General features: G+C 40.7%; 2 protein-coding genes and 1 long non-coding RNA gene across 6 annotated transcripts in view; 1 reads left to right on the forward strand and 2 right to left on the reverse strand.

Annotated features, from left to right (window-relative positions):
- Nucleotides 1-15,893, forward strand: part of LOC310999124 — a 355,538-nt gene that overhangs the window by 224,686 nt on the left and 114,959 nt on the right. The gene's annotated exons all lie outside the window — the stretch shown is intronic.
- The window catches only part of pudp (pseudouridine 5'-phosphatase), a 262,995-nt gene that overhangs the window by 48,714 nt on the left and 198,388 nt on the right, over nucleotides 1-15,893 (reverse strand). The window lies entirely within an intron of this gene.
- nlgn4xa (neuroligin 4 X-linked a) overlaps nucleotides 11,104-15,893 on the reverse strand; it is a gene marked incomplete at both ends in the record, with an annotated part of 86,703 nt that continues 81,913 nt past the window's right edge. For all 4 annotated transcript variants that reach the window (XM_083988916.1, XM_083988917.1, XM_083988918.1 and 1 more), the window contains one exon: nucleotides 11,104-12,007. In XM_083988916.1, coding sequence (XP_083845042.1) covers nucleotides 11,104-12,007 — 904 coding nt within the window. The remainder of the gene's footprint in view (nucleotides 12,008-15,893) is intronic.

Raw genomic sequence — 15,893 nt, forward strand, 5'->3', positions numbered from 1 at the left:
TCTAGTATCTATCTCAAAGAAGCATTGGTGTTGGTATTACAACCTAGAACGTGACCAGATATGTCGTCCGTTACCACTCCGACACTGACATTTAGCAACAAATAAATTACTGTCGTCGTTAAAGAACTGTAGACTGAACTTTGGCAGTGAGATGACTACCCTTTTTCTTACATTTCAAAGCCGGATTCTGCCTTTAAACCTTTGATTTATGCTCCAAGCCAACCACACACAAAAAAAAACAACAACTCCCACCCTCCTCAGAGAATGCTGTGTTTGTGCTGCAGCCGCATTGACAGGACTACATCTGTGTCTGCTGTAAAGAGGCAGGGAGGGATGAGAGACCTCTGTAATCCAGCGGTATTAAAACAACCTGCAGGGGAGGAAAGCCATGATTAAATTTGTTAGTCTGAGACAGACCTTTTACATTTTGTGAGTAACCCAATTTTGGCTGTGTCTGCCGGGGCCAGTGAAAACACTGCTCCATGCACTGATGCCATCCAGCCAACCAACCAACCAACCAACCAACCAACCCCCCCCTTCATTGCCCATAAATCATCTGTGCTGTTTCATCTGGCGACCAAGTGGCAGGGCAAAATATCATCCGGCGTTGACCTCCACGTCCTACATGCTGTGGTTTCCATCAGACTCCCTGTGTTTTCCTACACAGACGAACATTATTCTATGTATAGAGCACTGAACTCAATTTTACCAAGGATTATGGTGCAGGTAATTGTGGATACATCAAATGTTTTGTTCCAGCACGAGGATAAGACTGTTGTGGTGTTTTATGTTTAAAATATTTAAAGGGATAGTTCAACATTTTTGGCGAATTGGCCCATTGCCATAATCCCTATAGTTTTAGGAGTAGGTTTGTTACCTTTAATTGTCGGTGCAAGCTATTTTTAAAAAGGCGGAGCAGAGTCGTGAGCTGCTCAAAGCTACGCTACGGAGGCTAATGGGATTTCTTGGTTTTCCTCATCAAACTCATCAAATACACAATCCAACAACTCCAAAACGCTCTGGTGGACAAGTTGTGAGCTGCACATTCACCATGATATGAGATAATAACAGAATGTTACGAGATGGAGTCGTTTTTTAGGTAAATTCATGCAAAACCGCTGATGCGCGTTGCCTTCAGGGGCAGTTTTTCGGCAAGCAGTCTCTGCATCTCCTAAAACTATGGCAATGGGCCAATTTGAGAAAATGTTGAACTATCCCTTTAAGAAAAAATATGTAATAAAAAGTTATTTTCAATGAATCCCAGCAAAAATTGGTCCAATTGTTTTGTTTTGTTTTGTTAAATTGGTCCAATTTTCTTGGAGTGGAAATTTTACCTGAATCATTCCACTTATACATTCTCTCATTTTATACATTTATACTTTTTATACATTCTGTATAGTGTCTATGCCACTACTGCAATATAACTGTCAGACTCCATATTCAACCAATTGAAAAAAGTCTTCAGTCATGAAGTCCAATTTCACGCGGTGCCATCACTCTTTTACTTTTGCCAGCATATTTGACACACAGCATCATGCATATGGAAACAATTGTTGTGGCCGGGCCAACCAATAAGAAGAGAGGAATCGTGAACTGAATCCTACATCTGCCATCAGAAACGAGGTAGTAACGCTGGACGAGTTCCACCGTGTGACAGCTTAGCGCACAAGATGGCAGTGCATCTGCTCGGCAGTCACTCTGTCGCATTCGGTGGCATAATTACACCACAACCCCCTCCCACCCCCACCACCACCAAACCAAAGGCACACACTAAAAACAGTTGGGTTAAAAAATAACCCAATTTTAACCCAACTGCTGGTTCAAATAAGGACAAACCCCTTTTTTGGGTACATTTTAATCCAACGGGTTGGGTTATTCTTTTTTTTCTTTTTCTCTTAACCCATTGGGTTAAAATAACCCAAAAAAGGGGTTTGTCCTTCTTCAAACCAGCAGTTGGGTTAAAATTGGGTTGTTGTTTTTTTTAACCCACCAGTTTGGTTGTTAAAAACTACAGAGAGTGCTCCAAACTTTTCTACCAAGTGACACCACTGTCACAGAAATGAATGGCAGTGGTGTCACTGGTTAACAAGTTTGGAGCGCTCCCTGCAGACCTAGATTGAAAAGTGGTTAAGTGGTCCTCCAAGTACAATTACTTATCATTAGTACCTCTTCAAAAGAGAAAGAAAACTTTTACGATTGATTATCTTATGTTTTAATATAAACCTATTAAAAGTAATCTCTTGTAAAAAAAAAAAAAAAAAAATCCAATTACTTGAACAACCCAGGAATTGGGTTAAATTCATAGCCAATAACTCAGAAATTGGGTTACAGAGATAACCCAACATTTTTCAGTGTGCAGACTTTCTCATTCATTCCCCGCCCCCGTTGCTCTCCATGGTTCACATTGTTGACTGTAAACATTTTAATTGAATGGCATCAGTTTGATGTTGTGATGAGACAATGGGAAAGTGAAGAGAAATGAGAACATTAGAGCGGGCCAGCTGCTTCCCCCAGATGCCCCCCAGCTTACAGCATTAGTCCATCTAGGATCACCAGGGTCCTGCTGGCCAGTCCATTACACACAAATGAGGCCCACACAATGGAACGGATCACAATCCAATTTTGCTGCGGCAAATTGCAAATGGCATATTTTTCTAATTGAAGTCAACATAGATGAATGGATACCTTAAACTATGCCTGCTCCCCGGAAAAAAATATGTCTGCACACGCCTCTAATTTGCATATAAAAATAACGATGTAACGTCTATGTGTATGTATTTATGTTCACTAGCAAGGTGTGTTGTGCTACAGGAACTGTGTCATCCTTAATGGCTCATTATAATTGCAATGAACTGCTTTGAAGAAATTGTTCTTCTAAGGGCAGAAAAATGTTCTAAGTATCCTTACTCAAAAGTGGGGTAGGGTGTACTAATGGACTAAATGGAAAACAGTTTGATGCAAAGTAGTTTGGGTAAAATGGGAAGAAAAACAGTGTCACTCATTTTAGTACACCTTAAGGATTGGTTTTTGACCCGTCTCTTTTTTTTTCATTTATCAGTCTACCAATACTCAATGTATAAAGAAACTTGATGCATTTATCAATTTACTTCCAGGTGTGATTGATGCATAATAGACTATACACACATTTGGAGACTGCAGTGTAAAGACATTTAGATGTTGCTTTTAAATACAGTATTTATCCACCTACTGGCAGGACAGCTGAAAAGTTGACTTTTTTGCTGAAAAGATTTCATAGGCTAACTTTTATTTTATTTTTTATATTTTTCTGTTTGGGAGCTTTGTAAGAAAATGATTTCCCTGTGGGGCTTAATTGTGATTCTGATATCACATGTTGAAAGCAGGTTAAACAACATCATGACTGCGTGTAATTAAATTACCACAACAAACTGTATTTTTATATTTCATCTTCAGTTGCTGCCAAGTTCATTTGTGCCTGTTGAGTTTCACCTGCATGCTCAAACACATATACGCTAGAATAAATGTTGTTTGAGTGAAACACTCGACATGACCCATGGTCAAACTGACTCAGAATTGATTGAACTAACTGTTATCACCTGTTCTGAAACCCAAAACTCAGGATTAGTTTTTTATTATCACCTGTGTACAATACACTTTGCTTCATTCACTCCAGTGTCTTTTGGTTTTTCATTCTAATTCTGTAGGCTACCTCAGAATTATCTAGTCCTCCCACTTCATCTTCTGATCAGCCTATACATTCAATTTAACTTAGCACTTGCTACATTAGCCAACCCAGAGTTCAGGTTTTAACTTAACCCTGCTTTCTGAAATGGCGCCCATTAGCTGGAATATTCCCCAACATTTTCCAGATAGTTCTTAAGTCAACCTTTATCTAACCATTCAGGTGCCACCTTTTGTGTGTTTTGATAGCTAGCATTAGCATTCTTGCCAATGTAGAAGAAACAAAACAAGTTCAGCATCAATCTTCATTCCTTTATTCACCCAAAAGATGCTTCCTGTTTCTATCAGTTTCTTTCATTTCCAAAGTTAGCATGCTAACATGCTAGCTTGAGCAGGCCAGCCTATATCGTCACTTTCTGATTGTGAGTCACTGTCACACTCAGTCTGCTCTTGTAAACACAACATTGGCTGAAGCGCTAGGATGAGTGTTATGTGTGCTGTGGAGGTGTTGGCGCCGGGAACGCTGAGCCGAGCCAAAAGGATGTCACTAGATTGAAGGGCGAGAAAGCAAATGAAGACGTGGCCTAGTTTTTATAATGTGGAAGGCCCAGGTGAGCAGCATCAGCCGACGAGCCTCACATGTGAATTGATTCACTGCTGATTGCCCAGGACAACCTCCAAGACAATGGGAGTGTCTTCACCCTACCTATGTCCCAATGAAACTTATACACTGCAAAAACAGAAAATCTTACCAAGGATATCTGTCATTTCTAGTCAAAACTAATCTCATTGTACTTAAAATAAGACTAATCACATAAAGAGTAGTTTGTTTTTAGACACTTTTTACTTCTTTCAAGCATATTTTTACTTGAAATAAGTAGAAAAATCTGATAGTGGGGCAAGTTTTTATTTCTTATTACAAGCACAAAAAACCTGCTTTCACTGGCAGATTTTTCTACTTATTTAAAAATTTGTTTGAAAAAGTGAAAATGATCTAAAAACAAGTTAATTTGTAGGTGATGAGTCTTATTTTAAATGGAAAGAGATTAGTTTTGACTAGAAATGAGACATTTTGACAAGAAATACGACAAATATTCTTGGAAAGATTTTGATTTTTACAGTGTAGATACTTTTCTCCAAAGCCCTTAGCAAGTCAATTACATTCCTGAGCTTAGTAACCAAGTAACCATGCAACCATACAAACACACTGATACAGTAAACATTGAGCTTAAAATGGTAGCACCTAAGGATGGTACAAGTACTGACACCTTGGTACCAAGTCCATGACAAAATTGTAAAAACATACAATACAGTCCAACAGTTTGTTGAATGGCAGCAGCAAATGCAGGTCCAGCAAACCAAGACTGGTACCCAAAGTCCTCCATTTGGTGGACTTGATCCATGCAGAACAACCACAGAGCCACCACTGCACTAATTATGAAAGAATATAGCCATATGTCAAATTAGACAGCAGAAGCTGGCCCACAACGTGTAGAAACCTACCCAAACACAGCCCAAACACTACTCAAATACGGCTACACAGAAGCACGGCAGAGAGAGAAGACAAAAACCAGCAAAGTGCAGCAAACACAGACACTGCTTGGCCAAAACATGGTTGTACATTTCCTCTTACCTTTGCTGTTTTGCTGTGAAAAGTTTGTTTCATGGGTAAATCCACAATATTTCCAGTTTGAACTTTGACCGGTGTTACATCTAAATCGGTCCGGGCGGGCTTTAGGAGCGGGGGGGAACCTTTGTGAGCACCGTAACAGGCTGATTCTGATTGGCTGCCAGTACTGTCAATCACATCAACGTGGGTATAGCCTCATTATATTGACTCTAATGGTTCGAATGAGATAGAGCCAGGCATAACTGCACCCAAATAAGCAGGTCAGGGCAGCTTTATGCAGAGGGACACAGAGGGCTTAGAAAATAGTTGTTATTTAGTCCCAGTTGATTCTTTTTCAGTTAGTTTATGCACATTGTGTGAAAATAAAGATTAAACAATGGTTTATAGTGGCAGGTGGTTCCAAGCTGTGCCAAAAATGGACATTTCAGAAAGCTTGTCTGAATATTTTGTAGTAAAATCTCAAGAATTTTGTACTGCTTCAATTTATCAGAATCAACCACTGCAGAGACAATGTTCATACATTGCACAATCAATTGATAGAGCTTTGGAGCTTTAGCAGCATCATTCTGAAGGACACTCGAATATTAATTGTATACATTTTTTTCTGTGTGAAATCTTCATTTACTCTTCACCAGTAACACATACACTGAAATTTACACATCTCAGCAATTTCTGAATTTTTTTCCTTTACTATGACACCAAAAGTATTCAAATAGACCTTGTGGTTGCAGAGATATACTCATTTTATTATGGATATGCAATTTCCGAGAAAAGGCCTAGAAAACTATACCAAATGTACACAGACTTACATACACACCCTTGTCTTGATGGGGTTTCGATGGTAGTACCAGGTTGAGCTTGGTATAATGCTGCCTGCTGGGTTGGTTTATGGAGATCTGGACCGCATACAGTATAATGAGGTTGTGTTTGATGTGGACTAATAGGCTACATGATATTTACACATTCCATTGAGAGTGTGGGGGGAGCAGGGAGATGAGTCGGGGCTTGGAGCTCGATCTTACTCTGCGACCCCCCTCCGTGTTAATCCAGCCCTGGGTAAATGATAATGTATTTAAAAAAAATCTCTAGATATGACAAATAACCTGCTGCCACCCTGCCACACAGGGTGCCAAACACACACATACACACACTGGGTTCATTAATACCAGGCAGCCATTTTTAGAAATTGTGTGGGGGCGCAGCGTTGCAGAAAGGGGATTTAAGAAAATTCACCTGGCATGAGTCCCATGATCCTTTTGCTGCCATCACCTCCGAGTCACTCATTTACATGGACAACAAGTGAGGTAGAAAATTCCTCCGGTCGTGTTGTTCGTGCCGCATCCGATGAGGAAAAAAGTATAGAAGAGGCTGAATGTGATTTGGGGAAAATAGTTTCTAAAAATAATAGATGTTGAGGGGATTTCTGGAGGCCATTACTGCTGCCTCGCCACTTAACTGCATATATATTGTCTCAGAAGGTTTCATATTCATCCATTAAGGCTCCAGCTACCCAGGGAAGGGGGAATGCAATCAACTGGCTTTGCTGCTGAGGTATTTACCTGCATTTTAATTCATGTATCAAGACTGTCGGTGGTGTCCGCAGATGGTCACAGTGTGGTTTTTGCATGCAGTCCATATAGCGCCTATATCTCAAAACCACACGCACACAACCTTCATCTCTGCCCAGTCCCATTTGGTGCACTACCTTGTCACCGTGACAATCAATACGCCTCGGTAATGGCTGCCTGGAGAGTGGTGCACTTGAATGACAGTTCTGGGATTGTGGTTGAGCGATGGAGCACCGGTGCCAGCTTAATTAACTTCCAGTCGAGTCTCCATTCTCTCCAACACCACATACCTGCATCCCGAATCGCCCCCCCACCACCCCACACCCCACACCCCACCCGCTCCCCAACATACTCAAAGCATAAACAACACACCAGTTAAGAGGCTAAACATTTATCTCAATGTCTGTTGGGTCAAGGAAGGAAGGACGAAAGGAAGGAAGGGCAAAGGGAATGACAAAGGGAAAGAAAGAAGGAAGGCAGGAAGGACGAAGGGGAAGATGGAAGGAAGGAAGGAAGGACAAAGGGAAGGATGGGAAGAAAGAAAGAAGGGAAAGATGAAGCAAAGATAGATGGAGGGATGGAACAGATTGGGTCAAAAAAGAAGGAAGAAGAAGTAAGGACGAAGGGAAGGAAGGAAGGGAGGGAGGCAAAAAGGATTGTGGAAAGAAGGAAGGGAAAAGGGAAGGAAAGAAAAATGGAGGGAGAGAGCAGATTCGTTCAAGGAAGGAAGAAGAAGGAAGGAAGAAGGGAAAGAAGGAAGGGAAGAAAAATGAAGGGAGGGAACAGACCAGGTCAATTGGATCAGAAGAGGAATGAAGAAGAAGTAAGGACGAAGGGAAGGAAGGAAGGAAGGAAAGAAGGAAGGGGAAAGGATTGTGGAAAGAAGAAAGGGAAAAAATGGAGGGAGAGCAGATTCGTTCAAGGAAGGAAGAAGGGAAAGAAGGAAGGGAAAAGGAAGAATGAAGGGAGGGAACAGACCAGGTCAATTGGATCAAAAGAGAAAGGAAGAAGAAGTAAGGACAAAGGGAAGGAAAGAAGCAAGGTGGAAAGAAGGAAGGGAGAAAGGAAGGAGAGAAGGAAGGGAGAAAGGAAGGAGAGAAGGAAGGATGGAGGAAGGGAACAGATTGGGTCCATTTGACCCAGAACGACGTTGTGTGCTGCGTCATATAACAGATCAAGCTTTTTCACCAAGGACAGAAAGTTTTTCTTGAAAGTTGTCCCATGAAAAGAATCTTACACATCAGCCCTTAGCTTGCAAATGTCACAGAGGACTGTATGGAGACATCCACTGTGCCTCAGTAGCCGCAGATTACTATTAAAGATTTCAATTTCCCCTCTGTCACTTTTGTTTTGCATCAAAAGCTAATTTGCTTGGTTTGTTGCAAAGCGGATCAATAGATTGAAGAGTGAGAAGGGAGGAAGGGTGGTGGTGGTGAAAGAGAGGGTGATTTCAAGACAGTTTTACTGAATACAGCATGCTCCAATTGTCAAGGGAGATGCCCCGTAACCACGGCAGCAGCACTCTTTTACTATTCAGCTCGCCGGCGTATCTTGTTTTCCCTTACGGAGCACAGTGGCAATTCACAAAGGCCAAAAACAGTCAGAGGAATCAGCTTAGCTAGCAGAGAGCAAACTGTTTGCAGATGCAAGTCAATTCTTCAAAAAAAGTTTCAAAGTGCTGGAACTGATTGAGTCTGGGCTCAATAAGCACCGCAATGCTGCAACGCTGAACTGCTGAAACAAGTATGCAAGCTAGCATCTTTGAAAACAGACTTTTGATTGCATCATTGGGGATCATCCCTATGTTCCCCACTTTGTATGGGACCGGGGAACATAGAACCCTTTTTCTAAAAAAGGGTCCTATGTTCCCCACTTTTCCCCAAAAGGACCCGGGGAACATGCAAGTTTTGTACCCATACCTGGAAGTGGAGTTGTGAGTGACTTGGCATATTTGTGCCTATTTTTGTGTGAGAACATAGGACCCTTTTTGGTAAAAACGGGGAACATAGTACCTTTTTTGGTAAAAACAAGGAACATAGGACCCATTTTCAGAAAAAAGGGTCCAATGTTTCCCAGTATGTATTGCGACCGGGGAACATAGGACCCTTTTTGGTAAAAACGAGGAACATAGGACCCTTTTTCAAAAAGAGGGTCCTATATTCCCCGATGGGGGAACATAGGACCCTGGAAACATAGGTATGCTCCCGCATCATTGTGCTATAAACATTTAAGCTAACAATGACTCATTACTGTTATACTGTGAATTGGAAATGTATTCAACTAATAAATGTGTTTTTGTTTTCCCCAGAATTTTCTACTTTTTAAAGTATTTTTTGTGCTTTAACCCGATCAATCTATAACTAATATTTTGGTAACCACTGCAATGATCGGTAGACCAGTAGAGAGGCATGTTTATGATGATATTCTTACTACTTTGGTGTTTTTTTGATTTCTAACTAGTTCTTCATTTTCACTGAAATTGACATTTTTCCAAGCCTTTCCAAACCTTTTTTGCGCTTAAACCCATACTTCTTTACAATAACCAAATGAAGCCATTTTAGAATGGACAACAGTGATTGGAACACAAGTACAATGTGTAAAAAAAAAAAGAAAAACACAAAAATAAATTATATTAAAAAGGAGGCTCATTCAAAAAATGACTCACATTTGCCCACACACCACAACACAAATTAATTCGCAAACACAACATCCAATCAATCAAATCCAATTAAACGTTCTTTGTTCCTTTCTTTTTTCTTTTTTTTTCTTTTTTAGAAAATACTGTGATATTTTATTAAAAATGTTGCAGAAAAATTTTATACAGGTGTCCAGCCAGAAATATCTCTATCATCACTTAAGGCAAAACTGCAAACATATATAAGACAAACTAAGGATTTTAAAACTCTACATTAAAACCCTTGTTATCTCGACTGGTTTAGGGACCAAATGGCAAGAATATATCTTTTATAGAATTTACAAATGTTGCTTAAAATCTTCTGGATGTTCTTCCATTTTTTTTTCTCGTAATAGGATGCAAAACAGAAAGAGAGTTAATGGTTACTTTGTTATAATTTTATAATAATTAATATCATTAATATTTACACATTCACTTGCTTTTGTAACCCAAAATATCACAAGCCTGGCACAATACTTTACATATTGCTAGCATATGACAATTTGAAATATCTAACATATATTTCTTTACAAACATATCCAACTAATATTGATACAAAAGAAAAAGAAAAGAAATAAAAATCACTGCCTTTTTTTATTTCTAAATTATAAATTGCTGGTCACATCATAAGCTCAGGCAGTGCTGAGATTGCAAGACAGAAAAGAAGCCCACAAAGAAAACTACTGGAAGCATTAACAGGATGACAGCAGGTGATGAGATCCAGTCAGTCCTCATTCCTATTCAGGACATGTCTGAAAATACAGAGTAAAGCTCTTCCTGGACATGCAATGTCTAAGAGAGTGGACACAAAGCAATGCACGAGACAGTAACCGTGTGTTATGACCTGCAGACGGAACAATGTGCAACTCGTTGAGGATGGGATTGTGTTCGCATTTTGGTCGTTGTGTGAGAAATAACAAAACGCAGGTTTGTAATCGGGGCGGAAAAGAATGAGGAATGTCTGATTATATTTACACAGAAAAAAACAAATAAAAAAAATAAATGGGAAAAACAGAAGGAGCTCTTTTAATATCATTTTTTTTCTTTTTTTTAGATTTTGAAATTTCCACACACAACTATATACCTTTTTTTGTTTCTTTGTTTCTTTTTTTCTTTTCTTACAAAGTTTTCATAAATACATTTCAGGCTGGGGTGTAGAACTGTGTGCCCAATTCAGGTGCGTGAAGGATCATGAAAGATGATGTTCCAGATGCTCATTAAGTTGCCACTATCTTCCCATTGTTGTATATATGGCACAGAAGCCTCTGCAAATTGTCCCACAGGAACGGTCCATTTTGTGTCGTAGGAATATTAACAGTCATCCCCTGGTTGCCTTTTTCTTTTGGTAAAACTCCGCAAAAACCTTCCATGAAGCTCAGCTCCAAATAGAGTTATTACTATAGTAACATTCACTTTGAATATTTTCATGAGTTCATGATCAATTTATACTGTTTGTACATTTCAAGAAGGCATGGTAGCAAAATAGCATCTGCTAAGACTTTGGAGTCTGTGCTTCACACAGTCACTTGTGTTGTGTTTGCCTTTTGGAGGAATCCGGTGCTATGCGAGAGCTATACCCGTGTGGTGGAGTGGCCGTGGGGTAAGTTGGTACTGTTCTGGCTGCCACCGAAGGTATTGAAGTTGTGCAGAGGCTGCATGCCAGCCAGGGAGTTGGGGATCATGGTGATGGTGCTGGGGGTCATCAAGGGTATGTCGTCGGGCGACCGGCGCAAGGTGAGGGTGTAGTCCGGGGGGCAAGTGAGGCGCAGGGTGTCGTGCGTCTGCAAGGACTCGCACTCGTGGTGGTGCTCGTGCTCGTGCTCGAGCTGCTGCTGCTTCATCTGCAAGGACATCAGCTCCTCGCTCTGCAGGTGCGCCACGTCGTTGGCGGCCGACGGCGCGTTGCTCGGGTTGGTCGAGTTGCGCTGCGGGGTCGGGACGCGCCGGTTGGACTCGTGCCGCCGCTTGTCCTTCTTGTAGTAGAGCGCGGCGAAGGCCAGGATGTTGAGGAACAGCAAGGAGGCTCCCACGGCGATGGTGACGCTGAGTTCGGTGGAGTAGTCCCGCTTGGTCTCGATCACCACCGTGGACTCGTCGGTGAGGTCGCCGCTCTTGCGCTGGTCGGTGGTTTGCTTGGTGTTGGCCGGCGGAACTCCGGGGTGTCTGGTGGTGGACGGCCAGTTGTTTTTACCAGGGAAGCGTTTGGTGTAAGGGTAGGGGGTGGTGTCCTGTGGGGGTATCTTGGTCGTGGTTGATACGTATTGAAAAAACTCATTTATATTATGGAGGTGCGGAACCAGTTCCAACCAGAACGCGACCTTGGTAGCCCGGTAGTGGTCACGGACTCGAGGTTTGAGTCCGATGTGGAGGTACAGCTGGTCTTTGGGGTTGTACTTGGTCCAGGCGACCTCCTCAAACCTGTTGGGCTTCGTGTGGATGAACTTTGTATCCTGGGGAACTGGCTGGTTTGGATCCCTAAGAGAGTAAAACAAAGGAAACAAGGGATTAGATCAGACAATCAAACCTTTCTTAGGTATCTGTACAATCCGGTCGAGAATGCGACTTCATTGCCATTTAACCCTCCTGTTGTCCTTCTGGGACAAATTGACCCAATCTGTTCACCTCCTCCATCCTTCCTTCTTTCCTTCCTTTCTCCCTTCCTTCTTCCCACAATCCTTTTTGCCCTGCTTCTTTCCTTCCTTCCTTCCCTTCATCCTTACTTCTTCTTCCTTCCTCTTTTGATCCAGTTGACCTGGTCTGTTCCCTCCCTCCATCTTTCTTTTCTTCCTTTTTCCCTTCCTTCTTTCCTCCCATCGTTCCCCTTGTCCTTCCTTCCTTCTTTCCCTTCGTCCTTCCTGCCTTCCTTCCTTCTTTCTTTCCCTTTGTCCTTCCTTCCTTTTTCCCCTTCCTTCTTTCCTCCCATCGTTCCCTTTGTCCTTCCTTCCTTCCTTCCTTCCTTCCTTCCTTCCCTTTTCCCTTCCTTCTTTCCTCCCATCGTTCCCTTTGTCCTTCCTTCCTTCCTTCCTTCCCTTTTCCCTTCCTTCTTTCCTCCCATCGTTCCCTTTGTCCTTCCTTCCTTCCTTCTTTCCCTTCGTCCTTCCTTCCTTCCTTCCTTCCTTCCTTCCTTCCTTCCTTCTATCCCTATCCTTCCTTCCTTCCTTCTTTCCCTTTGTCCATCCTTCCTTCCTTCCTTCCTTCCTTGACCGAGGAGGACAGCAGTAGAGTTTTAAAAACCCAATGAAATGACTAAAAACATGTTTTTGATGTGACTCTGTAAATGGCATTTCCCTTGGTTTAAAAGGAGCATGATAATACAAATCAACAATGTAACTGTCCATTAGATTCACTTAGCAGTAATTTGTGACACTTCCAGATGAGTCATTACTCAATAAAGCTGAAGCCTTTCTTCTATTTCACCGCCCTCTGTTCAAATCTAATGTGTTTCGAGGTCGCTCGGAATTTGAATGCGGAGGCTGACGAAATGTTCCGTGGCCTTAATACACCGCTGACACGTCTCCAGGTTTGTTGCTGTCGCATGCCCCCCCCTCCCGCCTCCCCACCTTCGTCTTCTTTTTTTGTAGTTTTTGGATACAGCTGCCTCTCCAGTGACATTGTGTGAGCGATTTCATTAAATCTGGAGAGGTGAGGAAGAGGAGGGGGTGGGGGTGAAGGCGAGAAAACAACCTTGGAGCCAAACACAATGCGTTTTTATGTTTCTATGTGTCTATATCTGAATACCCAATAGGAAGGACTCATCCTGACTCACGCATTGTATTTATGAGTGGCAACAATAATGATGCATTTCTGTATATGCAGGTACAGATGGAGATGTTTACCATTTGGATGCACTCATCACTCCAAATTAATGTGATGTATTCATAATGGTATTTCTATTTGTGTGAATGTGTATACAGGGGGTTAAACAAGATGAGTCAAGCTCCAGCGATGGTTAATTATCCAGGAACATATAAAAAGCTGTGTTCATGAGGTTGTTGAAAAATGAAAATCAGCTCTATAATTGATTAAACAGGCTAGAGGAATGCACTTCTGGTGTGAACACCCGTATCGAACCTATATATGAACATGTATGGAATCAAAAAAGTGTCAAAATTTAAATTCTCATATTCAAATCTGGAGAACCCTTAAAGAACCCTGGAAGAACTTTACTTCATTTCATTTTTTCATTTTTCATTATCTTTGTTTTTTCTTTCAAAAAAAAAAAAGGGGGGGTACCTGCCCCATGTTTTTAAATACTGTACTACTCAATGGAAATTAGCTTTTTAGCTAGAATTGACATTTACATTTTATTTAAAATGTTTATCAATGCACATTGTCCCTCTTTATCAAATAAAAGGAATTGAAATTGAAATCATTATTATGTTGTTTGTGCTGTCTAATCAATGGATTATTCAGTCATGCTTTGAGGGTTGGGGTTTCAAAATGCTAATGGAAGAGTTGTATATCACACCTACAGTACAAACAAATTACAAAGTTTGTTTTTTAATAACTACATTTCAGATTTAGCCTTTGTTGTGTTTAAGTAAAGGGAAAGCTAATCACACAGACCACAGACTTCCATAACAGTAAAAGAAAAAGGGGGGTAAAAGTCAGATTACAACCTTATCAAAAGTGATAAGGTGAAATGTAAAGTTGGTCAGCTCAAATAAGACCGACAGCTTCCTCTTTGAGAAGTAATTGATACCCAGCTGGAGATAAGTTTCACAAACAAACAGCTGATCCATACATCCTGGGAAGGTCTGAGCCAAACCATTGGCTCCGTTTCAGTAGAATCATCCAGAGGATAAGGAACTGAGTTTTTGGACGGTTGTCTGATGCTGAAGTACTGAGAGATCAGACTTGCAAACACAACAGGCCTTCACATAAACACCATCTGCTTGGTCATCTTTGTAACATTTTATTTTCTTTTGATTCTTTTCCTATGATTTCTATTTTCTAAAATAAAGCAATTCCATATCTAAGTACAACGGGTGCTGTTTTCATAATGGTATTCCTATTTGCGTTTAATCATCCAGCATCCATTAAAAATATCATGTTTGACCAATTATATTATATTTTCCACCTCTGTATCTATAAATTGTACATTCTCTACACATACAGTTCCACAATTCTTCACTGGGGGAGGGTTTACAATGTGGGACTGCTCAGTTGACAATGACCTCAGCTGTAAAGTGACGATTTTTGGTCAGATACCTAAAGATTTTTACATTGACTAAACTAAATTTCCTTCCTTCCTATCCTTAACATGTATTCTTTCAGAAAAGTCGAAAGAAATGGTAGAAAATCCACATCAAGGTGGTTATTTTACTTAATTTTGTCTCTTTTGTCGGTAAATTTCTCCTAAATTTGCCAAAAGTTAACATGCTACTGCAACATACTGTGCTGTGCTTGTTGTCTGACCCATGTCATGTCAGGTATCATTGTAAAGTTCTCTCTCTCCTGAACAATGATGTAGGCTCCAAAAATTGTCATCTCATCCGTATCCGCAACCAATCGTAAAAGTACGATTTACATTAACAATCTATGGAATACAAGTCTTTAGGCCGTTTTCTCAAAATGAGTTTTTCCTCAGACTCTAAACCCAAAATCTCCACTTCAAAAGCACTTACATTCACCAAACCTTCCAGTTTTATTCCTGTCTATATTCTGAAAGTTTTTACAGAGGGGATTGTTGATATATCATTCAAAGCCTGATTTATACAATGTTTTATTACTAAAAGTACATGGCGAAATTAGTAAAAACTTCTGACTCTCATATGTCAACAAAATAAAACAAGAATTTTGAAAGTGGCTTTATCCATTTTTCGGATTCCAGTTCTGGAAATGTATGCAAATTAGCGCATATTTCATCAGATATTGCCTCATTTACATATTTAAACATACAATTTGACAAAACTTGTAATACAAAAAATATTTGTCTTAATGTCAGTGATAAACTTGGGAAGTTTCATGGTGATATCTGTTATTTAATTTTTTTTACCCTATTCATGCTCCCCTTAAGTGTCTTTTTTGCACACCACATACCTGGATGGGTAATAACCGGATAGCATCCAGGTTTGGGGACTTTGGAATGCCGATCTCTGGAATCCCGGTGAATTTATCCCATTCTACAGTAATTTCATTAATATGGACCCCAGGACAAGTCGCTGTTGCCAAGATGACAATTGATCTGTTAAAGGTACTGCAAACACACTGGTCCAATATGTCCCCTACTGCGTTTTTTTCCCAAGGTGCTTTTCTCATTAAAAAGCCTGGACTCAGCTGTAATGAAAGGTCTGCCCTCCAACTGGTGGCTACATATGGAATTATACATAAGGCTCTGCTAGCATGTGGTGGGGTTTCA

The sequence above is a fragment of the Trachurus trachurus genome (genome assembly GCF_905171665.1).
Source record: "Trachurus trachurus genome assembly, chromosome: 2".
Taxonomy (NCBI): domain Eukaryota; kingdom Metazoa; phylum Chordata; class Actinopteri; order Carangiformes; family Carangidae; genus Trachurus; species Trachurus trachurus.